Below are 25288 nucleotides of genomic sequence, written 5' to 3'. Positions count from 1 at the left end.
TTTAATTATAAATTAATTCATTTTATTCCTATGCAGAGTATTCTTTGCTTTTGAATAGGCATTCACAAAAATCTGTTATTCATTTAGATAAAGGCCTGGGGATGCTGGACCTTGCTTAGCCAGAGATCTGTTGCCTTTGGCAAGTTACTTTTACCTTTCTGGTCGTGATTTCCTTATCTGCAGAATAATAAGTTGCAGCAAATGATACCATCTTAGTTCCTTTATAACTTAAAATTTTACAATTCTGTGAAATTTACCCAACTTAAAGATCAACAAAGCACAAAAAAATTATACATAATTTTATAAATATAATAAAAATGTTCTATATTTAATTAGCTTATCAAATTCAGCAGTTTATTAAAAGGAAATGAACTGCTACTCAAATTGAGCGATGTGTGTTAGATAAACCATGACTGACCAGAGTTCATCTCAGCAATACAAGAATTATTTAATGCAGACAGATGTAAAACTGATATGAATAAATTTAAAAAGATAATACATTTTGTTATCCTAATATTTGTTTATCTTTAGTCTTGGTTCATTAAGAATCATTCTTGGGACTTCCCTGGTGGCACAGTGGTTAAGACTCCAGGCTCCCAATGCAGGGGGCCCAGGTTTGATCCCTGGTCAGGGAACTAGATCCCACATGCATGCTGTAACTAAGAGTTTGCATGCCACAACTAAGGAGCCCACATGCCACAACTAAGGAGCCCACCTGCCGCAATTAAGACCTGGGGCAACCAAATAAATTTAAATAAATAAATATTTTTTTAAAAAAGAATCATTCTTTGTCATATTGAGGATATTTCCTTTTACTTCTAACCAATAAACATCACATATTTAGGTGAAACTCCAAAGGTTTTTCTAATGTGGGTCAAAATAAGACAGTAATTTTTTTCTATTATTACTATTTAACATTACATCATCAACAGATCAAGAAACAAATGAAAGATTTAATTGTGAGAAAGGAGATGTTCTTTTTATTAGTAAATGACAGACTATAAAAACAGAGTCCAGTATAGCCATTATTCAAGAAACTCAAAATAAATATTCTAAAAATTACTCGGGGTTTTAGATGTCTTGGACAAGCTGAATTAGGCAGTTCTGTGATAACTCAGCCTCAGCAATACCTCCTATATTTGATACAAATATGCTAGCAGGAATCTATTAAGAATTTTAAAACTACAGGCTCCAGTAGTAACTACAATGTATTATTTTGAAGAGAGTTTCCCCAAATGGTACATTGTTCTCATTGAAATGCAGATAGTAAGCAAATAAAGCAAAGAACAGGGTGATAAAGAAAGCTCATAGAGCCTTTGATTGTGCTGTGATTTTGGTCCCTGTTTGTAGAGAGAAGACTAGATTTGGGATCACAATCTTGTTCTGCTACTAGTAAGAGTGAAATTCCACTACTAACTGGTGGTTATGATAGTGAGCAAATTACTTAACCTCTCTGGGCCTCACTTTTATCAACTTTAAAATAATAACATTTGAAAATATCTGTGATATCACATGCCATTGTAAAACAATACAGCAATTGTTGGACATTTAGCTTAGAAAAGTAGCATACTATGTTGGAAACTTTGAGTATTTTTTCAGACTATATTGACTGAAATCCTATTCATTTCTACAGATTTGTTTTTCAGGATCATTAAGCTCTGTACAAAATTATTCCTTTTAACTGTAAATAACTTTTTTTAAAAAATGCAAAGCAATTCATTTTCATTACAGAAGAATTAGGAAATAATGATAAACAGAGAAAGTTTAAAATACTCATAGTCCTCCTGCATAGAATTAACTGTTATCACCTCAGTGTGTTTTTTTGGTAATCTTGTAATGTATATATGTCTGAAACCAAAAAAGAATCATACTGTGAATACTCTTTCATAACTTGCTTTTTAAAAAAATAATGAATGAATGAATGAATGAATTAAATAATGGCAATTCCCTGGTGGTCCAGTGGTTAGGACTCCGTGCTTCCACTGCTGGGCTCCCAGGTTCTATCCCTGGTCAGGGAACTAAAATCCCACAAGCCACACGGTGCAGCCAAAAACAGAGAAAAGAAAAGAAATAATAAAATGATTAAAATAAAATAAAATAATTTAAAAAAAGAACTCAAAGTATAATTTACATGCACTTAAATGCCCTCATTTTAACTGTACAATTTGAGTTTTGCCAAATGTTTATATCCATGAAACCACTACTACAATCAAGATTTAAAATCTTTTCATCACTCCAAAATGTTCCCCTGTGCCCTTTCCAGTCAATTCCCTCCCCATCCCCCGCCTTAGGCAACCAATGAACCTGCTTTCTTTCACTCTAGTTTTCTGGAGTTTCATATAAATGGAAGCATATGATATGTACTTTTTTATCTGGCTTCTTTCACTCACCATATTATTTTTGAGATTCATTGCATATTATTGCATATATCTGTAGCCTAACCCACTTTTAAATGTTAATATATTACAAATATTAATTTCCATCTAGATTATTTAATAGATGGTCTTATGAAAACAAAGTCAGAGTTCTATCTCTTTACATCAAAAGAAATAATAGATGGATCAAAGATTTAAAGTTCTATAAGAAAACTTAGAGAATCTTTTTATCTCAGAGTTGAGAAGAGCTTTCTGACACAAATGCAGAGCCATTAAAGAAGGGATTGACAAATTTGGCTACATAAAAATAAAGTGCTGCAAGGTAAAAAACAAAAGCACACACATAAACCAACTCAAAAATCAAACAACGAACAGGATATATTTGCAACATACACTGTAAAGGGGTAATTTCCTCCTTATATATGAGTTCTACAGACCAGTAAGAAGAAGTGACTACAACAACAACAACAAAATGAGCAAAGGATATTGTTCAGAAGAAGAGGAAATATAAATGACTTTTAATTTGGGGAGGACAAAGCCCAACGTCACTGATAAGAGAAGCGCAAGTTAACACTATCATAAGATACTTCTTTTCAGATTCTCAAATATCAAAAAGTTAGGTAACAGGGTTGGTGAGAGTATAGAAAAGGCACTTTCATTTATTATTGGAGTCCCTTGGGGAGGACAATTGGTCAGTATGTTTCAAAATTTTACATGCATATATTCTTTGAGCAATTCCATTTTTAGGAATTTATCCCAGATACATTCACATGTGTACAAAATGACAAATGTACAGTTACAACATTGTTTCTAACAGCAAAAGATTGGAAACAATGTATATTGATACATTGATAGGTGACATTAGTATTCTATGATTGTTTGGCTATGTCATAAACTTAATTGTTAAAAAGAAACAGGAATTCTTTTTGCACTGGTATAGAGAAGTTTCCAATATATATTAGTAAGTAAAACAAGGAGTGCAAAACTATGTATATAAAAAACCTCATTTGTGTTAAGTATTCATATGCATATATTAAAAGTATAGATATATGAGTATATGCCTTTAGGATTGCTTGAAATATCTGGAAGGGCACACAGAAGACTGATAAATAGTAGTTATCTTTGAGGGATACAGATGGAAGGAAAACTTAGTTTTCATTATATTTCTTCTGATGCTTTTTGAATGCAGTACTTATATTACCTTTGCCAAAGAGTGGTCCTGTGTATATATGTGCACATGCTAAGCTCCTCAAGGTTTTAAAATCTCAACTTATGTACCATTAAACGCATGAACTGTAAATTTATTTAACCAGTTTACAATGGACATTTAGGTTGTTTTTAATTTTCTGTGATTATAAATAATATAAGAATGTTCCTGTAATTATTAATGATCCTAAAATTTCCTCATCACAAGACATGGAATCAGCCATTCTCTGAGAACTCCTAGGCCCTTTCAATTGAGAATAGTATTAGAGATCAAAATTTGGGCTCTTGGGGCTAATGGGGACCCACCAGGGTTGTGGTGAGCAGAGTCATGCTGTGCTTTTGGGCTATTTTTAGCAACTGCTGGGAAAAGTATTTCTTTTTAAATACATCTTTTTGCATTGATTTTTTTTTCCTATTTTGAATTCCTACCTTATATTCTCTACAACATACCTACTTAAATTTTTAACCCCAAATTCAAACTCTAATTGTATTTTTTTCTCTTTATAATTCTTCTTTTCCTCATCCACCATCATTTGGTAGCCACCATATTATCACACATGATGTTTATGTACCTTTCACAATTTACCAACTGATGTCCTTTGCCCATTTTTCTATTGGGGTGTCCATCATTTTCTTATTACTTAAAAAGGATTTCTTTATATATTAAGAATATTACCCTTCTCTTAAAAGGTTTTAAAAAAAAGGTACTTTAAATATAGTTGATATGTTTATACTTATCTCTTCTTTCTCCTTAAGATTGTCAGTTTGTAAACTCACTTTTCATTATTTGTTGTTCTCTTTGTATAGCTTTAAGTAGTAAATTGCCCTTATGAAGAAACCTAATAAGGCACACACTTCTATATGTAACATGTGATTTTTTGAGTGAATGGTCTCCCTAAGACAAGTCCCTTTACTGACAGTGGTGGCCTCATAAGCCAAAGATTAAACTCTCAAGTTAGAGGCATAAACAAAGGACTCTGATTAGTCACCTTCACAAACAGACCATGTGGTATTTCAGTAGGGCTGCCCCAAAGGAATTCTGGTCTTCATAAGCAGCACTACCTTCCATTTATACATGTCTCCAAAAGTAAGTCTGTTATGCTCTATATAAAATTAATTGTCATCAAAGAAGAAGACTAGGAAGCACTAACAGATAGTTCTTTTGTGTTGTCAGTCTCCAACAGACAGTGACTGACTGGATGTATCTAAACTACCTTAAAATTAACTTGTCTAATGATTATACTAGTAGTAGTGGCTATCCTTTGATAAAGCTTCCACGGTAACAGGACCCATCCTAAGTGGTTACTTTTCATTATTTCAGAAGTGGAAATCTTAAGCAACACTTCTTTTGTAAAGTTTGCTAAATATAACCGGTTAGTCTAGAATATGAAGGTTCTCTTCCTCACATTTGAAGGAAGTATTAGACCTAATACCTTGTTGGATTGTTACGAGAGATGGAAATAGTATCTAACCAAGCCTTGTAGATAGCCGGTGCTTATTAAATGGCAGCTGCTTTTGTTAGGTATACTTTGTCATTTTTGCCATCATAAGCACCTTCAGCCCATTTTTTATCTCCATCCAGCTGCATGTCACACATATCCTGAAAACGGATGTCTGGGAAGTTGACTCATAACCTAACAGTTGTTTCCTATCAGATTTTTCTTTTCTTAAGACTATGGAAATAAGCAATAAGCATCTTTCCTGATTGTATTTTCTTTCCTTGAACATAGTAATTTTTCATTAGTGGAAGTTCATAGATGATGCGTGCAAAGGTTGAGTTCAGTTAATGAATGATCCAAGGCTACCAGAATAAAGGAGCTAATACATTCCTTTTGTCTATCTCTGCAGATACACCACCACTGCTCTTTGAGGTGTCCTCCCTGGAGAATGCTTTTCAGATTGGAGGCCATCCTTGGCACTACATTATCACACCTAATAAGAAGAAACAAAAAGGAGTTTTCCATATTTGTGCCCTAAAGGACAATTCCTTGGTAAATCAAGGTGGTCAGACTTCAGTAGTAAATTTATATCAGAAATTCTTTATTCTCTACTTCTCTAATAGGTCCACAATCCTAAGAATTACTTTTTTGTTTGTATTAATAATTTGTAAACAACGTAAAGTACAGGAGAGTACAAAGAATATAGCAAACACTTGTATGTGCTACCCAGAATTTGAAACATTAACATTTGAAAATTCTCAGGACACCAAAGATTTATTAGGTTTTTTGTCCTTACCATCTCCTTGATCCCATTTAAACATCTCTGAAGCTGCATAGTGGGAATCGTTGATGGAATGTATTCAGGCTGCCTCTGAAATTACTGGTGGAGTGTGTAGTTGGTTCTGCTTCTTCATGGTTTGTTGCTCTTGGCTCTCTAGAGCAGAACCAGATTGAACTCTGTTGGTCATGGTATAAACACTGAAACACTTTGAGTTTTCAAGGATATTTTAAAGTTATATATGGCAGAATAGAAAGAAAGGGTATATGGCAAGACAAGACAAAAAATTACCCCTTGAGTTAATTTTTCTTTTTAAAAATGACTTAGGCATTGATTTATCATTTAATAAACATTATTGAGGGCCTACTGTGTGCCAGACTTGGCTGGGGACACATTCTCTTCCCACAAGTTGCTTACACTCTCAAAAGAAAGCAAATGTGTAGGGAAATAAGATGCAGTCCGTTAAGTACAGTGATTGAGATAAGTACAAGAGTGAGTGCGCAGAGGAGGGGGGTTCTATCTTTGTTTTATATTGCTGATTTAGTTTAGTTTATTTCTGGAGCCTCTTGATACATCAAATGAACTTTTTATGAGGCAGACTCAGCTTATTCCACATGCTTCTCTTCCAGAATCTTTTTCCATCAGTCACTGTTGGACCCAGTGGCTTTGAGAGTCACAGGTCACCTTTCACCACACCGAAGACGTACACAGTCTTGGGTCCATTTATCTATTTCCTTTGGTGTCATGGCCACCAGGGAACATGGTGTATAGTGTGTTCTCGTTTTTTGTTTGTTTGTTTGTCTTTTTGCAGGAGCATTCTTCCCTTCCATTTTCTCATTAACCTATCACATGTGGGAGCTCCTGTTTGGCCCAGCCCAGTGACATCCTCTTTTACAAATGCGGACTGTTTCCCACAAGTCTGTGGTTTGATTATTCACCTCCCAGCAGTGGACATCCTTCAGCAACCAGGACCTGTCACATCTCTTTTTTTTTTTTTTGCGGTATGCGGGCCTCCCATGACTCACGGGCCCAGCCGCTCCACCGCATGTGGGATCTTCCCGGACTGGGGCACGAACCCGCGTCCCCTGCATCGGCAGGCGGACTCTCAACCACTGCGCCACCAGGGAAGCCCCACATCTCTTTTTTGCTGAACTTTTCTATCTAGTCAAACCCTGCACAGTTCACATTCTAGACATTTAGTACATATTCTTCTTATATAAGAACTGATAATACATATTCTTTTATGTGTGTGTACAAAATGGCCTTCAACATCTACATCAAGCATGCCTGTCAAGTATTCTCCTTGTATGATTACTGATTATAACATTTAGTCAGATCTTATTTCAACATATTCATAAATAATTGCTAAATCCAGGGGAGTTTTCAGTCCTTTTGCTCGACAACTTTGTTGAGGTGATATTACCTTAATGATGCATATGTGCATTACCTCCCCACCTGTCAGTCAGAAAAATACATAACCCAAAAACATACATGTAGGCAAACTGAAGAATTCAGAAAATGATTCATAGCTTTCTATTAAACTGAGCTTTAAACTAGCATTTGAGCAAATAATAAAAACTACAGAAGCTGATAATAATGCTGCCTAGTATTTAACACAAAGAGATAATGTTTCTTTTGCATGTTGTATTTAGATATTATAATAAAGAGAATAGTCTCCTAAAGAAAGAAAGATATGGGTTTTTTTTGTGTGTGTGTGTATATATATATATACACACACACATACATACACACACAGCATAAAAAAGTTTTATAGTGGGCTTCCCTGGTGGCGCAGTAGTTGAGAGTCTGCCTGCCAATGCAGGGGACACGGGTTCATGCCCCAGTCTGGGAAGATTCCACATGCTACGGAGCGGCTAGGCCCGTGAGCCATGGCCGCTGGGCCTGCGCGTCCAGAGCCTGTGCTCCGCAACAGGAGAGGCCACAACAGTGAGAGGCCCACATACTGCAAAAAAAAAAAGTTTTATATTAAACAAAGGAGCATTTGGAGCTGATGCCAAAATGTACATTGTTTTAGTGGTTGCAACAAAGATGTTTAATTGTATTGATTTTCTTATATGTAAAATGCAGTAATACCACCATTTCTATTAGAAATCGTTAGGATACTTATAAAAATTCTTAAAAAATTAAAATGCATGTGCTAATTTGATACCTAAAATGTGTTAAATTCCAGTTTTTAAAAAAGCATGGCATACAAAGCACTTGTGATGTAACCTCAGCCTACCTCTCCAGTCTCATGGCTGGACACTCTACTTCTCAATTTAATTTTATCTGCTACTCGTGTTTGTGCATATACATGCTAAATGGATCAACACTTCTGTGCTTTTGATTTTGCTGTCTCTTCTTTCTAGCCACTTTATTCTCATTTCAAGGCAGAGTTCAGGCTCCTGAAATTCTGCTTACTTGGGTTGGATGCTTGATAATATCCTGTGCATAGCTTGACCACTTTGTTTTCTACACTGCCTTATTCTATTTCTGTTTCTATCTCCCTTCTTTTTTTTTTTTTTTTTTTTTTTTTTGCGGTACGTGGGCCTCTCCCTGCTGTGGCCTCTCCCGTTGAGGAGCACAGGCTCCGGACACGCAGGCTCAGCGGCCATGGCTCACGGACGCAGCCGCTCCGCGGCATGTGGGATCTTCCCGGACCGGGGCACGAACCCGTGTCCCCTGCATCTGCAGGCGGACTCTCAACCACTGCGCCACCAGGGAAGCCCCTATCTCCCTTCTTGAATATGAGCTTCTTGATGACAAGGATTATGTTTAGTGCCTAGTGTGATACCTTAAACATTGTGTCCTGTCAGTATATGCTAATGGAATTAATAATTTTATATATCAGAAACTTTTATGAGTATCTAATAGGAAAGATGACATCATTTCATTTTACATTGGAAAAATTAAGTTAAGTGACTTGGATAAAGCCAGTGAAGTTGATATATCCATGCTGGTATTAGTCCCCAGTGCTCCTGTGTATAAGGTAAAACATTTATTACATATGTGATCACATATGGAGGTATCTTTTTCTTTATTTTAATGTATAAATATACTACTATGAAATCAATCTCTCTACTTACCTTAAGTGCTAAGCAGTATTAGACCGTTTCCTCAGCATTAGAGTTTAACATCTGACTTTTGCAAGGAGATTGTATGACCTGTTTGGTTGCATGTTTATTTTTGTGCTATCTACTCTTCTGATTGACAGTTTGTTGAGGATAGGGAAGGGAGAAGGATGTTGTGGGGGACTGCATGTACATAATTATGGCAGAGTTAAATAATGGAAAATCCATGGACTTTGGAGTCTAATCTGCTGTTTAGTAGGTGCTGAATACTAAGCAAATGATTTATCCTCTTTGTGCATCAGTCTCCTCATCCATAAGATGGGGATAGCAATATATGCTTCAAGTATTGCTGAGATCAAAAGAAATAATGAGTATAAAACATCTAATGCAGTGCCAGACATACATTAGGTGCTTGAGATATGGTAACTTATTATTTGTGAGCTATAATATATAGTGCATGGTGCATCTATGAAATTTCTGAATTGAAATGTTCTGGATTTCTCAAGTTTGAGTGTCCTAATTCAGCCCTAATACACATCCCAGTTCAGCTGGTTAATGTTTTCTCTTCCTTTACTTTTGACTTACTGATCTATCACTGATGCTGGATTGGAAAAATTATTTTATTTTTCCTTAATTTTTATTTTCAATATTTTGTTCCAATTTCAGGCAAAAAACGGGGTCCAAGAAATGGAGTGTTGTTCTCTAGAATCTGACTGGATCTATTTCCATCCTGATGCTTCTGGTAGAATAATACATGTTGGCCCAAATCAGGTCAAGTGAGTATTTTCCTTAGTTACTTTAAAGTTAAAAGTAGCCTTTGGTAGTATTTATTGGCATCTTTATTTTTGCCAGCTAACTACTGAGCAAATTGTGGAAATAATTAACTTTTTGTAGGGTGCTTCCTCAGAGAATGGCATCTAGAAAACCTGACTTTATTCTTTCAACCTCATCATTACTGTTTGTAAATATTACATTTGAGTAAGTTCTTTGTTGGATGATAGATGACGTGTGAGGAAAAGATTACATATTGGTTCATCCTCATCAGGTCTTAATTCATTCTCCAGGATTAATGAGAGAGATGATTTATCTTTGTTCTAAAAGACAGCCTTACTGCTGGAGAAGCAGCAGGTTGTTTGAAGTAAATCTTGTTGTATTTAGTTTACCCACATCTTCCACACAGTTGACCTCTCCTTCCCTGAAACACTCTTCATTTGGCTTCCCTGACACCACAGTGCTCCTGAATATTTTCTTCCCTCTCTGATCTGTCTGTCTTAGTATCCATTCACGTTCTTTATCTTCTTTTTTTTTTTTTTTTTTTTTGGTGTACGCGGGCCTCTCACTGTTGTGGCCTCTCCCGTTGTGGAGCACAGACTCCGGACGCACAGGCTCAACGGCCATGGCTCACGGGCCCAGCCGCTCTGCGGCATGTGGGATCTTCCTGGACCGGGGCACGAACCCGCGTCCCCTGCATCGGCAGGCGGACTCTCAACCACTGTGCCACCAGGGAAGCCCACGTTCTTTATCTTCTACTCAGACTTTAAGTCCTCAGGACTTAGACCCTCTTTTCTCACTCTTCGTTCCCTTTCTGCTTGATTCTCCTGTTTATTCCCTTGGCTTTAAAGATCCTGTATACACCAAAACTCCAAAATTTCTCTTAGCACAAACCTCTCATCTAAGTTTATGTCATAAGTCTGGAATCATTGTTGACACTTTCTTACCTTCTTGTCTTTCATCAGTATACGTGTACTTAAACACTCACTTGCATTTTCTCTCTCCCTCTCTCTGTCTCTCTCTCACACACACACACACACACACACACACGCACCATATATCCCATCAATCCAGTTTATTTTGCTACTAAACATTTCTTAAATCTGCCTCTTTCTGCCCTTGGCCACTGTCACCACCTTGGTCAGATCATTGTCATCACTAGCCTAGACTATAATATTTGCCTTCTTACCGGACTCCCAAGGATCTACTTTTTACTCTTTAAGTCTGTTTTCTTCTCAGCAACTAGAGTGATTTTTAGAAACATTAACAAACACAAAAACCTAACCAAGTGAATTCTGTTTTAACCTTTTTATGACCTCCTATTGCACTTAAGATAAAGACCAACATACTTAGCTGGTCTAAAAGATTCTTCCCACTCAGTTTACTTCAGTCATGCTGTCTTTTCACAAAGCTAAGGACCTGTTCCCTCTATTTGAAGTCTGTTTCCCCTACCTGTTTTGCCTAATTTCTATTCATATTTTATGCCCCCTTAAATGTCCCTTTTTCAAAGAGTGCTTCCCTGGCACCCTTCATTAGATTAGCTGCCCCATCATATTTTCACTCTACCCACTATATAATCTTCTGTAGCACCTACAGCAATTTAAATTAATTATTTGTATGATTATCTGTTTGAATATCTAGGTTGGGAATCATGAGCTCCATGATAGGGAGAGAGTCTGTCTTGTTGACACCTGTAACCCTGGCACTGAGCATAGGTCTTAATACAGAGTAGGTGCTCAGTAAGTATTTGTTGAATAAGAGGAGTAGTGTCTGCGTTCTTTATTTTGTATGCTTCATGATAATTCGTCTACTCTGAATCAGTTATAAGGAGGATGAAGGGACTTAATGAAAAAAGATTATGAACTTTTATAATAAGTCATAAAAAGTATGGTCAGCTTTAATAAACCTTACTCTTTTTTTTTTTTTGCGGTACGTGGGCCTCTCCCGTTGCGGAGCACAGGCTCCGGACGCGCAGGCTCAGCGACCATGGCTCACGGGCCCAGCCACTCCGCGGCATGTAGGATCCTCCCGGATCGGGGCATGAACCCGTGTCCCCTGCATCGTCAGGCAGACTCTCAACCACTGCGCCACCAGGGAAGCCCAATAAACCTTACTCTTAATGTTTGTTACCACACATCTTTTATATTAGTTTGAGTTTAAGAAAATAAGGTCCACAAAGAGTGTGTGCCCTTTTGCTAGGTTTTAAAAGATAGGCACTCTTAAATATTGGCACTAATTAAGATAACTAATTAAGGAATTTAAAATGTAATCTGATTTCTTTGTCTCTGGCAAACTCTAAGGCCTCCAGCTCTCTCTGGCCACAGTGGCTGCTTCTCCCTGCTGTTCTCTTTGCCTGCATTTGAGACTTTAAGCTTTGAGGACATTGTGCTTTTGATGCTTGTTAATGCTGTGAACAGATTTGTGTAGGTGGTGAGAATATTCTTTTACTTTCACTTGCTTAATAAGCTCGATCCGTGAGGTCATTTGCACTCAGAAAACTCAAATCTTTAAATATAACCTTAAGAAAAAAGAAAAGAATTAAGTCATTTGCAGTTTTAAAATACTACTCTACTATGAAAACTCTCGGTTTAGAACTTAGTTGCCAGTCCAGTCTATATTATATTTAACTCTGAGTGTTGTTCATTGATACCTCATTCTATCTTCAGAAATAAAAATATAAATATCTACTATAATGCCATTGTTAAAGCTGAAATGTTGAAGACCTGTTGCAGGATGGTAGAGAGGAGGTTCTTTAGAGTAACTTTCATTAAGCCAGTTTGGAAGATAGTGTAAGCCTCAGCAAGCTGCTGCATTACCTACTTCAGTAGCACCTGTTGTCACATATCCTGTTTTTCTGTTTAACAGAATCTCTAAATTTGAAGAAATTTATGGACACTTAAGTTATCAGACATTAATATTTTGGACTAATCAGGAGGAGAAGAGAACTAACTCAGTGTTGTTACCATAATTTTCATTTGTTAAGTTTCTTTTCATTAGTTCAACTTTGACATTTTGATGGTGTGTTAAGATCTTAGGTTCTTAGAATCCTTTTTACCTTTTCAGAGTTTTAAAGCTAAGTGAAGTAGAAAATAATAGTGCCCAGCATCAGATCTCTGAAGATTTTGTCATTTTGGCCAACAGGGAGAAGAACAAAGTAAGTCAGGAGTACTTTAAAATCCTTTGTATATCACTGTCTTTCTATATAAGAATATAATATGCAAATGTATTTCTCTTTTAGTGTGGCAGAAAAGAAAAGCACAGTTCTATAAAAGTCTGTTCATTTTGTCTACATGGGTAGCTAGTCTTAGCCCCATGTATAATATCTATGAGATTTGAAGAGAGCTGATTATATTGACTTTATCTTTTGCTTATTTCTGTTTCCTTTCTGGGTTTCTCTTTAAGTTTTTATTGATGAATTATCAACCTTTGGGTTTAATTAATTGTGCACACTTAGGGTAAGAAAGGTTAGATATAAACTTTAAAAAATTACACACCATTCTTTGACTCCAAATGGTTCTTTGTCTTTAGCATACAAATTAAGAGCCTGAAGAAAATCATGCAGAGGGAAATTTCCAAAAGCAGATCGACTCTTTATTTGCTGTACTATACTAAGGCAGAAATCAGAAGGGCAGGTGAAGTAACAAATCTGTAACCTTTGTATTTCTAGTTTGGTATTTTATCCATTAAAAACTTTAATAAAGTATTTTTATTAATTGGAGGATCCAAAATCTGGTTCAGAATTTTCTCAGTTGAGGAAAGAATTGTGGATGTTAGAGAAGGGTTGGTTAGTTAACAAATTCGTTAATACAGTTTTGCCATTGACTACATAATAGGACTTGTCATATATTTTTATTTCTCTCCATATGATAGAATGAAAACTTACCCACTGTTACAGCTTCTGGACGGGTGGTAAAAAAAAGCTTTAACCTTCTGGATGATGACCCAGAACAAGAGGTATTACTTTAGCCAGAAATAATAAACTAAGCTTGTATGAACTTGCCCTGGGGTAGAGGTTGGGGAGCTCCATGCAACCTTAGTCTGCAGGAGTGTGTGTGCTATTTGAACCGATGTGTCTCTGTCTCCTCTCTTTTAATATTGGAATTATTCTTAAGATTTTGTTTGCAGAAGATTTCATAGGACCGAAATAATTTGAAAACACTATTATTAGCTTATTGTTTTGTTGATATGCACACTTCCTAGGGAAATCTCTTAATAGAAAATTATTGAGTTACATCTTGATGACTATGGCTTTTGCCTTGTTTTTCACTTACTAGACATAGATGTATTTGTTAATGTTCATGAGCCAGAGGAGGAGGGTGTAAGGGTGTGGTAAATCAGTTCAGCCTTTGGCCTCAACTTGACATTGCCAGTCACTAAGCTAATACATTTTTATCCTTTTCTTAAAAAAGAAAAAGCACTGGAATTACTTATGAAATCAACTCAAAGTGTTCATACTTCAAATATATAGCCTTTGCGTAAATACTGAATCCCTTTAGACTCTATAACTATATAGTTCATATGACCATTTCTAAGTAGAAATATTGAGTAGATCTCTAAGGATAGTTTTTTTTTTTTTTTTTTTTTGGCAATACGCGGGCTTCTCACTGTTGTGGCTTCTCCCGTTGTGGAGCACAGGCTCCGGACGTGCAGGCTCAGTGGCTATGGCTCACAGGCCTTGCCGCTCTGCAGCATGTGGGATCTTCCTGGACCGGGGCACAAACCCGTGTCCCCTGCATCGGCAGGCGGACTCTCAACCACTGCGCCACCAGGGAAGCCCTAAGGATAGTTTTTGAAAATCTTTTAAAATAGGTTGGAGGTGGCACAGTATGTGGCTACTCTCAAAAAAGAAAAAATATATATTCTTTTGAACCAAATATATATTTATTCTTTTGAACCATCGAGAACAAAGCAGAAAGCTTCCTACCCTGTAGGTAAAACTGTATTCAAAAAAAAAATACCAAAAAAAAAATGCCAAAGTTACCAAAAAGTGGCAAGAATACTTAAGAAGGGAGAAGGTAGTAGCAAAGAGAAAGATACTCTGCATTGTGAGATTAGAATACAAAAACTTTTCACCTGTAAAGGAAAAGTTGAAAGGGGTTGTGACTAAAATCTATAAAATTACTGACACTCAGGCAAGAAGTCACCTTTTGAAGTTTGCCCAAGGTAAGATTACGGCAAAAAGTAAATTAAAAGGAATCACTGGTAATAAATCTACGTAAATTTTTATGTCATAGGTGGTAAAGGCAGAAAATGTAAATGGGTTAAAAAGCAGTTTGACCAAATGTGAGTGAAGGTTTAGTATTTGGTGATTAAGAGAAACTTGCTGTGCCTGTCAAGATGTGCCATCCCTGGATGGGTGAGCATAGATCTGCTTCCCCATGAGACTGTTGGAGTCCCAGGTTTTCGTCCTTGAGACAGAGTTCTGGGGTTAGATTTTTCTCTCTTAATGTCTTTACCATCATTAATCATTTCTAACTAACGTCTCTTATCCCAGTCCTGTTCTGTGGGTTGGATTTCTGTTCCTAATATTCTCCCTCAAGTATTAGCAGCCATTTTTGCTTGCAGGATCTTAATTCCCCGACCAGGGATGGAAAGCGTGTAGTCCTAACCACTGGAACACCAGGGAATTCCCTAAGAAAGGGTTTTTTTTAAAAAGGATGGCAAATAGGGTCATAAATAGTATATGATGGGCTATCAGTTCTTCTTGAAATGACTTGTGTTTTTCTGGTATGAGAACCTTCCGAGCACAGTGGGAAGTCTTCAAGTTTTAGAACTGAGTTTTATATATTTAGTCCTATGTGGAAACCAGTGAACACACCTATCAGTGTCAGCAGTTGAATACCTCTTTCAAATTTGGAGACACTCTGGCTTGCTGTCATAATAGAGGATTTCAGTTATACTTTGGCTGAGATCTACATAGACTTGGTTGTGTTCATCAAAATCTGTAGGATACTTCTTGAGTCCTAAAAATCTTGAGACTGATATTTTACTAGGCAGATAAGTGGAAACACATTTCTATCTATGCTCCTACCCATTCATTTTTCTTTCTACATATTTTTATAAATAGTAGTTAAGCCACAAACGTAGAAATAATCCTAACTGGATTTTGCCCCTCTTTTCTTTTGCCTTATCTATTCCCCAAGACTTTCAAAATTGTGGACTATGAAGATGAGTTAGATTTGCTTTCTGTGGTAGCTGTTACTCAAATAGATGCTGAAGGAAAAGCTCACCTGGATTTCCACTGTAATGAATATGGAACTTTACTTAAAAGCATTCCACTCGTGGAGTCATGGGATGTGGTGAGTAGAGTCCATGGAATACAAAGTTGTAAGAGTTTCCTTTATAGGTGACATTTATTGGAACAGATGTTACTGTGTTCACGTCAGTCCAGGTTCACCTATACCAGTGACCACATGGAAGAGGTTATCATCCTACATGCAGGACAAAATGAGTACTTCTTTAGACTTTCTCCTCTAGGGATGAGAATTTCTCCTTACCAATGGCTTTAAAGATAAAGTTTTATGCTTTTTTCATGAGACATGCTGTCTATTTCCTTACCATAGTCTAGTTTTCTCCTATTTTATAAGTTTGGTAATGTTTTAAAAAATAAAAATATACTGTATCAAATCCCCACAGTTATTTAATAGAGACAAATCTAAGCGTGTAGGGTTTTCAAGCACTCTTAGAAGCGTTTGTCTGCTCTTCTAAGTATTATAGAATATAAAAGTTATAAAGAACAGTAGATGTTACTTTACCCAATCATTGTTTTATCAATGGAGAACCTGAAAGATTTAGCAACTTGCCCACGGTCACAAGTGAAATAGTGGCAATGTTGGCAATAGAATCTGGGTGTTCAGACTCCTAAGTCCAGGGTTCTTTTCATTCTCAACATTTTGTGTAATGCTTTTCTCATAAGTCATCTGCATATCCACAAATAATGAAAAATAAACTATTTCTGGCAGCTATTTTGCCTCCAAGTATATATTTGAACATCCCTAGCATAGACGCTGTGACATTTTAATGACTCAGCAGTGAATATGATTATGTGAAGAGGAGATTCCATTTGCCTTTGTTTTCGTTACAGACATATAGCCACGAAGTTTACTTTGACAGAGACTTGGTACTACACATAGAACAGAAACCCAGCAGGGTCTTCAGCTGCTATGTTTACCAGATGGTATGTGACCCTGGGGAAGAAGAAGAAACCACAAACAGAAGTTGTAAAAAAGATTGCAATAATTTTAAATTTTGAGATGTAACTTCTGAGACTTCTAGCCAAACACCCCAGCAGCCACGTCCAGTCCTCCTTTTTATTATCTGCATAGCATATTCTCCAGTATTTTCCAGAAAAGGTCTTGTGTTGACTTCAGATGACTGTGACTTCTTTTTTAAACTCTTGCCATACAAGGTGGTGAGTACTTCATTTTATGTAGAGATTTTTTACAGTGACATCCCAAGAAGTCTAACATTTTGCAGTTTTTAGGCGGGTGGTGATGCAAATATAAAACATTGAAGAGCAGAGCAAAAGGTTAATTCTAATTATTGGGAGAGGGTCATTGATGAGTAGGTGTTTAACGTGGTTGTTAAAGGATGGCCTGGGATTTTGATTAGTAAAACTAAGGGTGAGAGATAAAAAGAAAGATACAAAAGATACAGAAAGAAATCAAGAAATCCTGTATCCTCTCACCCAAACTTTGTTTAAGGATGGAAAATGAGATCTATAATATGAAATAATACTTTGAGCCAAAAATGTGTCATCACAATTAAAAAAAAATGTATATGTATATATGTTTTGTGTTTGTATATAGTATCAGGAATTGGCTGTAGTTCCCCAATATCTTTTCTTCCATGGTTTTATTCTCTTGGTTTGATGTTCCCATTGGTTTTTTGTGTTTCTATTAGGCTAATGTAAAAGATTTCAAGCAAACTGTAAGTGAAATTTTTTTTCTCATATGTAGGCTGTTTAGCTGTTAATACATCTAAGAATGTTGTATTCATTTCACTCTTCTATTTATTTGGTGAGTCTTCCAGTTCTGCTTAGGCAATATTTTCATACCTAGGCAATAAGATAAAGGTATCCTGGGTTGTACCAGCTCTGCTCCCTGTAGAAGAGTAGATAAAGTCCCAGGAGTTCTTACTAGCTTGGAAACTGACTGGCAACTAGAAAAAGGTTTGGGCTCTATCTTAGCTGTGAGATGAGTATTTTTTCTTCTTTGTTAGAACTGATCAAAATATGATCCTTGAACTCAGATAATCATTCTTCAGAATGTTAAATAAAAGCAACCCAAGTAAAGGGAGGAAAATGTTTCTTTGTGGTTCCTGTTTGAAAAATCCAGTTGCTTGCAATACATATGTTTAGCACATTTCTCTGATTCAGGCTCAAAAGAATAACTAGTAAAAATAGAAGGGGAGGAGACAGCAGTAAAAATCATTGCTGATTCAAATTTAAAATTAAAATATGGGATATTAGCTTGGATGATTTACATCAAAATCCTCCAGTTTTTCCTTCAGTTTTGGCCTTATGCCACGTTAAGAACAATGTGAATTCTGCCCTGTTCTGCCCTTGAAGTTTGCAGATAAATTTCAGGCTAATTATGATCAACAGGGCTGGTGAGAGAAAGGCGTTAGCTATTCCAAAAGTCTAGAAATTAGTAGCAGAGTCCATAAATTAAAAAAAAATAAAGCCTAAAACTGTCTTTTGTGCAATAGAAAAGAAGATTGCTAACATTTTAGAATAAGGGAAAATATTTATATGTTGGCTAAAAATAAATCTTTCTGAATCTGCACTTATGTATAATAACCACTTGGGAAAGTAAAAGTGATTGATTACCTCATGAGCAAGATGATAAAACTATCTTCATATATTAAATTCTAATACTTTTATATCTACAAGTTGAAAAATCCATTCTTGTTTTATGCATATTTAATAGTACTATGTAATATAATATTTGAAGTCAGAGTATTTCGGAGACATGATTGTGATTACAAAGCACAGTTATGTATAGCTGAATAGTTATGATGTGCTAGATATTGCCCCAGACTTCCAACTAGACATGAGCTATATCTAAATAGTCCTGCCCAGTGAATTTATACCTTGAAACAGGTTCGATAAGAGGAAATAGATAAATATCAGAGAAAAGAAAAGAAACCAGTATGGTGGGTTTCAAAGCAAATGCAGTGCTATGTAAAGGCAGAAAGCCTGCTCTCCATTTCCAAAAGTGTTTCAGAAAAGGATGTCTTAAGACTTCAATTCTGTCAGATTTTTTTTTAAAAAGCAGGCTTGTTGAGTTTACCTTTCTCTAAGTCATTGCCTTCTTTTTATGAAGGAACTCATCTGTTCAGAAAGGCATCTGAGAACTATCTGAGATTCTTGGCTGCTTTTTCGGTGGGGGCAGGGTTGGGTGGAATACTTCCAGTCAAGACAGGAACTGAGCACTAAGAAACGCCTATTGTCTCACTGCTGCCCAAATCAAACTAGACCTGGATCCACATGCCATATGGGCCAGGCAGGAAATGCACCTAGTGTGAAAGACAATAGGGAGTTGTGGACAGTGTAACAAATAGGAGAGCTATGCCCCAACTAAAGGGACAAGCTGCTACTGCTTAGTTAATTAAGCTGCTACTGCCTAGTTTCAGCCAGTTGTAACACCATGTGGGAATGTGGACTGCGTGATTGTTAACAAGAAGGTTAATAAAAAGGGTGCCAAGAGATAAAGAAGATAACAAAGAATGTGGTAAATGCACAGGTAACAGACATAGCAGGAAACAATAGAGCATGATTCCCCCAAAATTATTGGCTTCCCAGCTCCCTACAGTGGCAGCAGCTGCTCATTCCGCCGCCTGCCAGACATGAGACTGCTGTTCTCCTGAGGGCAGAGGGAAGTGGTAGTTAATATCTCCTGCCCCTCCTTAACCCTCCTCTCTATCTGACTATTTTAGAGGCTTTAACTATGTGCCAGCCTACTTAACAGGTGCTAGTGACAGGCATAAAACAATATGGGTGACATTTCTGAATGTTTAATGCAAGATTGGGTGAAACAGGGTAGCTTCTTTTAGATGGTCCAGATATTAAGCTGATGAGAGGTATATTTCTGCATTTCTCTCTTTGATCTAAGGGTCTGAATTCTCACAGTATCAGTGCAGCAAGATTATTGTTCTTTGACTTTCTAAAACATTTCTCGCAACTCAGAGAGAAAACAAAACAAATCCTATTGTAGTTGCTATTTGAACTACCTTGTGAGGAGATGATACTGTTCTATTTAAATAAACTAAGGTTTTGTTCCACATTTTTCCATCAATTAAATGTTTTGTTTCTTGTACACACTTTTTTCTTAATGATAGCATATTTATTGAGTGCTTTCTATCTGCCAATCACTGTGATACATGTAAAATGAATTGTCTCACTTAACATTCAAAATAACCGTATGAGGTATGAACTACCATTTTTCTTCCTCATTTGTAAAATGAGGAAAGTGAGGCTTACAGAAGTTAATTTGCCCAAGGGCCTACAACTAGTAAGTGCAGAGATGGGAAACACATTCAGATTTGTTTGACACAAACTTATGCCAGATTTCCTCTAAAGCTCTCAAAAGGCAAAGGATGTTATTTTATCCCATATGTAGCATGTTAACAATGATAACATTGGGTATATACGAAAATGCTTAAAAGTCTTTTTAAAAACTGATTAGATATCCGAATTTTGGACAGATTTTGGATGAGACACAATTGGCCTATTCATGTATATAACTTGACATAAAAGATGGCTCTTGGGCTTCCCTGGTGGCGCAGTGGTTCAGAGTCCGCCTGCCAGTGCAGGGGACACGGGTTCGTGCCCCGGTCCGGGAGGATCCCACGTGCCGCGGAGTGGCTGGGCCCGTGGGCCATGGCCGCTGAGCCTGCGCGTCCAGAGCCTGTGCTCCGCGGCGGGAGAGGCCACAGCAGGGAGAGGCCCGCGTACCGCAAAAAAAAAAAAAAAAAAGATGGCTCTTCATGCAATGGCTGAAAAAAGTCAGTTTTTAAAAAGATACAAAAAAATGGTACTCTCATCTTGTTTGTGGTGATAATAAACACCAGTATTAGTAATTACTCTTAATGTAACTTGATTTTCTTTTCAATAATTAATGTGTTTTCTTACCTTTCTTACAATGTTTACATGTATGACTTACCTTTTAGAATCCCAGGGATTATGCAGGGCTAATTTCCGGTCCCTGTGTTTCTATAGAGTCTCTATCCTATAGAAAGGATAATTTATTTCAGGCCAAGGATAGATAATAGAAATATAAGACCAACTGGCTTTTCCTAATCGTTTTATTATAAAAATTTTCAAACATACAGCAGAATTGAGAGAATTTTACAGTAAATACCCAAATACCAACCACATGGATTCTACATTTTATTCTACATGTTTTATTACTTATCCATCCATGTTATTTTTATGATGCTTTTCAAAATAAATTGCAGACATCAGTATATATCCCCCTAATACTTCAAAAGGCATATCATTAAGTAGGGTTTAGTATGGTTTCATTTTTTTCATTTTTAAGGTACATTCACATGCAGTGTAATGCACAAATGTTAAGTATAAATTTGCTAATTTTTCCCAAATCCATACACCTGTGTAACCCAAACCCTTTTCAAAATTTAGAACATTGCAATTATGCCAGAAAGTTTCCTCATGCCCCTTCCCAGTCATTCCCTACCCCAACTCTCAGATGTAACTACTGTTCTGATTATTTTGCCTCACAGATTAAATTTTTCTATTCTAAAACTTCATATAAATGAAATCATGCAAAGCATAATGCCTCTTTCACTCAGCATGTTTTTGAGATTAATTCATGTTGCCTGTATCAGTGGTTCATTCCTTTTTATTGCTGAATATTCTCTTGTATGAATATGTCAGTTTGTTTTTTTCCATTTTCCTGTTGATGGACACCTGGGCTGTTTCCACTTTTCTTTCTTTTTTTTTTTGCTGTTATGAATAAAGCTGCTATGAACATTCTTATACAATTTTTTTTATGAACACATGTCTTTATTCCTCTTGAGTAAACGTCTAAGGGTGGAATCATTGGGTCCTAAGGTAGGTGTATGTTTAGTTTCATAAAAAACTGCCAGACCTTTCTTCCAAAGGATTGTACCATTTTACGTGCCTTCAACAATGGGGACTTACCGTTACTCCACATTTTCTCCAACATTTGTGTTTGTCGTTTTTATCTTAGTATTTTTGGTGGGTGTGTAATCATTTCCAGTTGATACTTAGATTGTTTCTATAATACTTGTGCCTAGAGTAGCCCTCTTGTCAGATCTATCCCTTCATCTTTTTTAACACCACCCCCTACAAGGAACGGCTGAAAACATTCTTTGTGATAATAGTTAAGGTAACCTAAAACTCAGGTTGAGTTATTCTTTCTCAAACATGGAATACATTGCTCACCAGTTACTTTTGCCTTAATGGAGACCAACCTAGGAAAAACCTAGGTTGCTAAAGGGACATGTCAGACTGTTTCCACATGACTGCTGGAGCTGGACAGGATGGCACCAAAACATTGTAATAAAACAGAATATGACCTTTTCCTATAATAATTATGAGTTCATGTTATTTCTAAATCAGGTGAATTTTTGATGCTAATAGGAAAGCATATTAAACAACCTTTATGCTTTCCCCAATAACTATATTAGATCTCTGTGTGGTTTTAATTTATATTTCCTTATTAACTAATGATAGTAAGCACATTATGTGTTTGTTTGCCATGTGTAAATTTTTAGTTTTCTTAACAAATTTATTGAGGTATAATGTACATACAGTAAACTATGCATATTTAAATAATACAGTTTGATCGTTTTGACGTGTATGCATCCATGAAACCATTGCCACAATCAAGATAGTGAATACATCCATCACCCCAAGAAGTTTCCTCTTGCTCCTTTGTAATCCCTCCCTCTTGCCTCTCTGTTCCCTTCCCCCTTCCCAAGGCAACCACTAATCTGTTACTGTCACTTTAGATTAGTTTGAATTTTCTAGAATTTTATATACATGAAGTCACATAGTAAGTACTTTTTTTTCTGGCTTCTTTCACTCAGTTTTGTTACTTTGAGATCCATCTGCATTGCATGTATCAATAGTTCATTTCTTTTTATTGATGAGTAGCACTCTATTATATGTATATAATCACAATTTGTTAATACATTTACCTGTTAATGTACATTTGGGTTATTTTCCTTTTTTGGCTACTACAACCAAAGCTACTATGAACAGTTGCATACAAATTTTTATGGACAGACATATACGTTATTTCTGTTTGGTAAATACCAAGGAGGGAATGACTGAGCCATAGGTTTAGGTATATGCTTAACTTTTTAAGAAGCTTCCAAACTGTTTTCCCAAAATGGCCAAACAAAATTAATCTGCATGATGTGATACTCTATATAGAGAACCCTAAAAACTCCACATAAAAACTAGTAGAACTAATAAATGAATTCAGGAAGGTAGCAGGATACATGATTAATATACAGAAGTCTGTTGCATTTCTTTGTACTACCAATGAAATATCAGAAAGAGAAAGTTTAAAAAAAAATCCTGTTTAAAATTACATCAAAAAAATACTTAGGAATAAACTTAACCAAGGAGGTGAAAGACCTATACACTGAAAACTATAAAACATTGATAAAAGAAATTTAAGATGATTCAAAGAAATGGAAGGATATCCCATGCTCTTTGATTGGGAGAATTAATATTGTTAAAATGGCCATACTACCCAAAGCACTCTAGATTTAATGTGATCCCTATCAAAATACCCAGGACATGTTTCACATAGAACCAATAATCATAAAATTTATGTGGAAACAAGGAAGACCCAGAATTGCCAAAGCAATCCTGAGCAAAAAGAACAAAGCTGGAGGCATAGTTCTCCCAGACTTCAGACTATACTACAAAGCTACAGTAATCAAAACAGCATGGTATTGGCACAAAAACAGACACATGGGTCAATGGAACAGAATAAGAGCCCAGAAATAAACTCACACACCTATGGCCAATTAATCTACAACAAAGGAGGCAAGAATATACAATGGAGAGAAAACAGTCTCTTTAGCAAGTGGTGTTGGGAAAGCTGGACAGCTACACATAAATCAGTGAAATTAGAAAACTCCCTCACACCATATACAAAAATAAAATGGTTTTAAGACCTAAATACAAGACATGACACCATAAAATTCCTAGAAAAGAACACAGGCAAAACATTCTGGGACATAAATCGTAGCAATATTTTCTTAGGTCAGTCTCCCAAGGCAGTAGAAATAAATGCAAAAATAAACAAATGGGACCTAATCAGACTTAAAAGTTTTTACACAGCAAAGGAAACCATCAATAAAATGACAAGACAACCTACAGAATGGAGAAAATATTTGCAAACAATACAACTGACAAGGTGTTAATTTCCAAAATACATAAACAGCTCATACAACTCAAAAAAAAGGCCAAAAGACCTAAGTAGACATTTCTCCAAAGAAGACATCCAGATGGCCAATAGGCACATGAGAAGATGCTCAACATTGCTAATTTTAGAGAAATGCAAATCAAAACCACAATGAGGTATCACCTCACACCAGTCAGAATGGCTATCATCAAAAAGTCTACAAGTAATAAATGCTGGAGAGGGTGTGAAGAAAAGTGAAAGCTTCTACACTGTTGGTGAGAATATAAATTGGTGCAGCCACTATGGAAAACAGTGTGGAGGTTCCTTAAAAACTAAAAATAGAACTATCATATGATCAGCAATCCCACTCCTGGGCATATATCCGGAAAAGACGAAATTAATTTAATCTTCTTAATTCAAGAAGATACATGTATCCCAGTGTTCATAGCAGCACTATTCACAATAACCAAGACAAGGAAGCAACCTAAGTGCCCATCAACAGACAATTGGTTTAAGAAAATGTAGTATATATACAATAGAATATTACTCAGCTATAAAAAAAGAATGAAACACTGCCTTTTGTAGCAGCATGGATGGACCTAGAGTATATCATACTAAGTGAAGTAAGTCCGACAGAGGCAAGTATTGTGTGATATCACTAATATGTGGAATATCTAAAAAATAATACAAATGAATCTATGTACAAAACAGACAGATTCACAAACAAACTTATGGTTATCAAAGGGGAAATGGGGGGAGGTATTAGGAGTATGGGATTAACAGATACAAACTACTGTAAATAAAGTAAACAGCAAGGATTTATTGTATAACACAAAATCTTGTAATAGGACTTCCTTGGTGGTGCAGTGGTTAGGAATCCGCCTGCCAGTGCAGGGGACACGGGTTCAGTCCCTGGCCTGGGAAGATCCCACATGCCGTGGAGCAACTGGGCCTGTGCGCCACAACTACTGAGCCTGCACTCTAGGGCCCACGTGCCACAACTACTGAAGCCCACGCGCCTAGAGCTGTTCTCCGCAACAAGAGAAGCCACTGCAATGAGAAGCCTGCGCACCACAACGAGGAGTAGTCCCCGCTCGCCGCAACTAGAGAAAGCCTGCATGCAGCAACAAAGACCCAACACAGCCAAAAAAATAAAATTAAACAAAAAATCTTGTAATAACCTATAATGGAAAAAAATATGAAAAAGGTACATATATATAACTGACTCATGTTGCTG

General features: G+C 36.5%; 1 protein-coding gene and 1 long non-coding RNA gene across 5 annotated transcripts in view; one reads left to right on the top strand and one right to left on the bottom strand.

The window, feature by feature from the left end:
- Positions 1-21648, top strand: part of DCAF17 (DDB1 and CUL4 associated factor 17) — a 37401-nt gene extending 15753 nt beyond the window's left edge. For 3 of the 4 annotated variants that reach the window (XM_019922508.3, XM_019922509.3, XM_073807578.1), the window contains 6 exons: positions 5430-5572; positions 9536-9645; positions 12704-12794; positions 13511-13594; positions 15784-15939; positions 16725-21648. In XM_019922508.3, coding sequence (XP_019778067.1) covers positions 5430-5572; positions 9536-9645; positions 12704-12794; positions 13511-13594; positions 15784-15939; positions 16725-16892 — 752 coding nt within the window. In that variant the 3' untranslated portion in view covers positions 16893-21648. The remainder of the gene's footprint in view (positions 1-5429; positions 5573-9535; positions 9646-12703; positions 12795-13510; positions 13595-15783; positions 15940-16724) is intronic. The other variant, XM_033860023.2, reaches the window with a different exon arrangement.
- Positions 262-20871, bottom strand: LOC141279179 (uncharacterized). The gene is made up of 3 exons (XR_012333100.1): positions 20806-20871; positions 5817-5954; positions 262-2018 (listed from the first exon to the last, which is right to left on the bottom strand). It is a non-coding gene; the product is annotated as an uncharacterized lncRNA (long non-coding RNA).
- Positions 21649-25288: the final 3640 nt, after the last annotated feature.

The sequence above is a fragment of the Tursiops truncatus genome, chromosome 7, assembly GCF_011762595.2.
Source record: "Tursiops truncatus isolate mTurTru1 chromosome 7, mTurTru1.mat.Y, whole genome shotgun sequence".
In the NCBI taxonomy this organism is placed as follows: domain Eukaryota; kingdom Metazoa; phylum Chordata; class Mammalia; order Artiodactyla; family Delphinidae; genus Tursiops; species Tursiops truncatus.
This window is presented reverse-complemented; position numbering and strand designations above follow the sequence as displayed.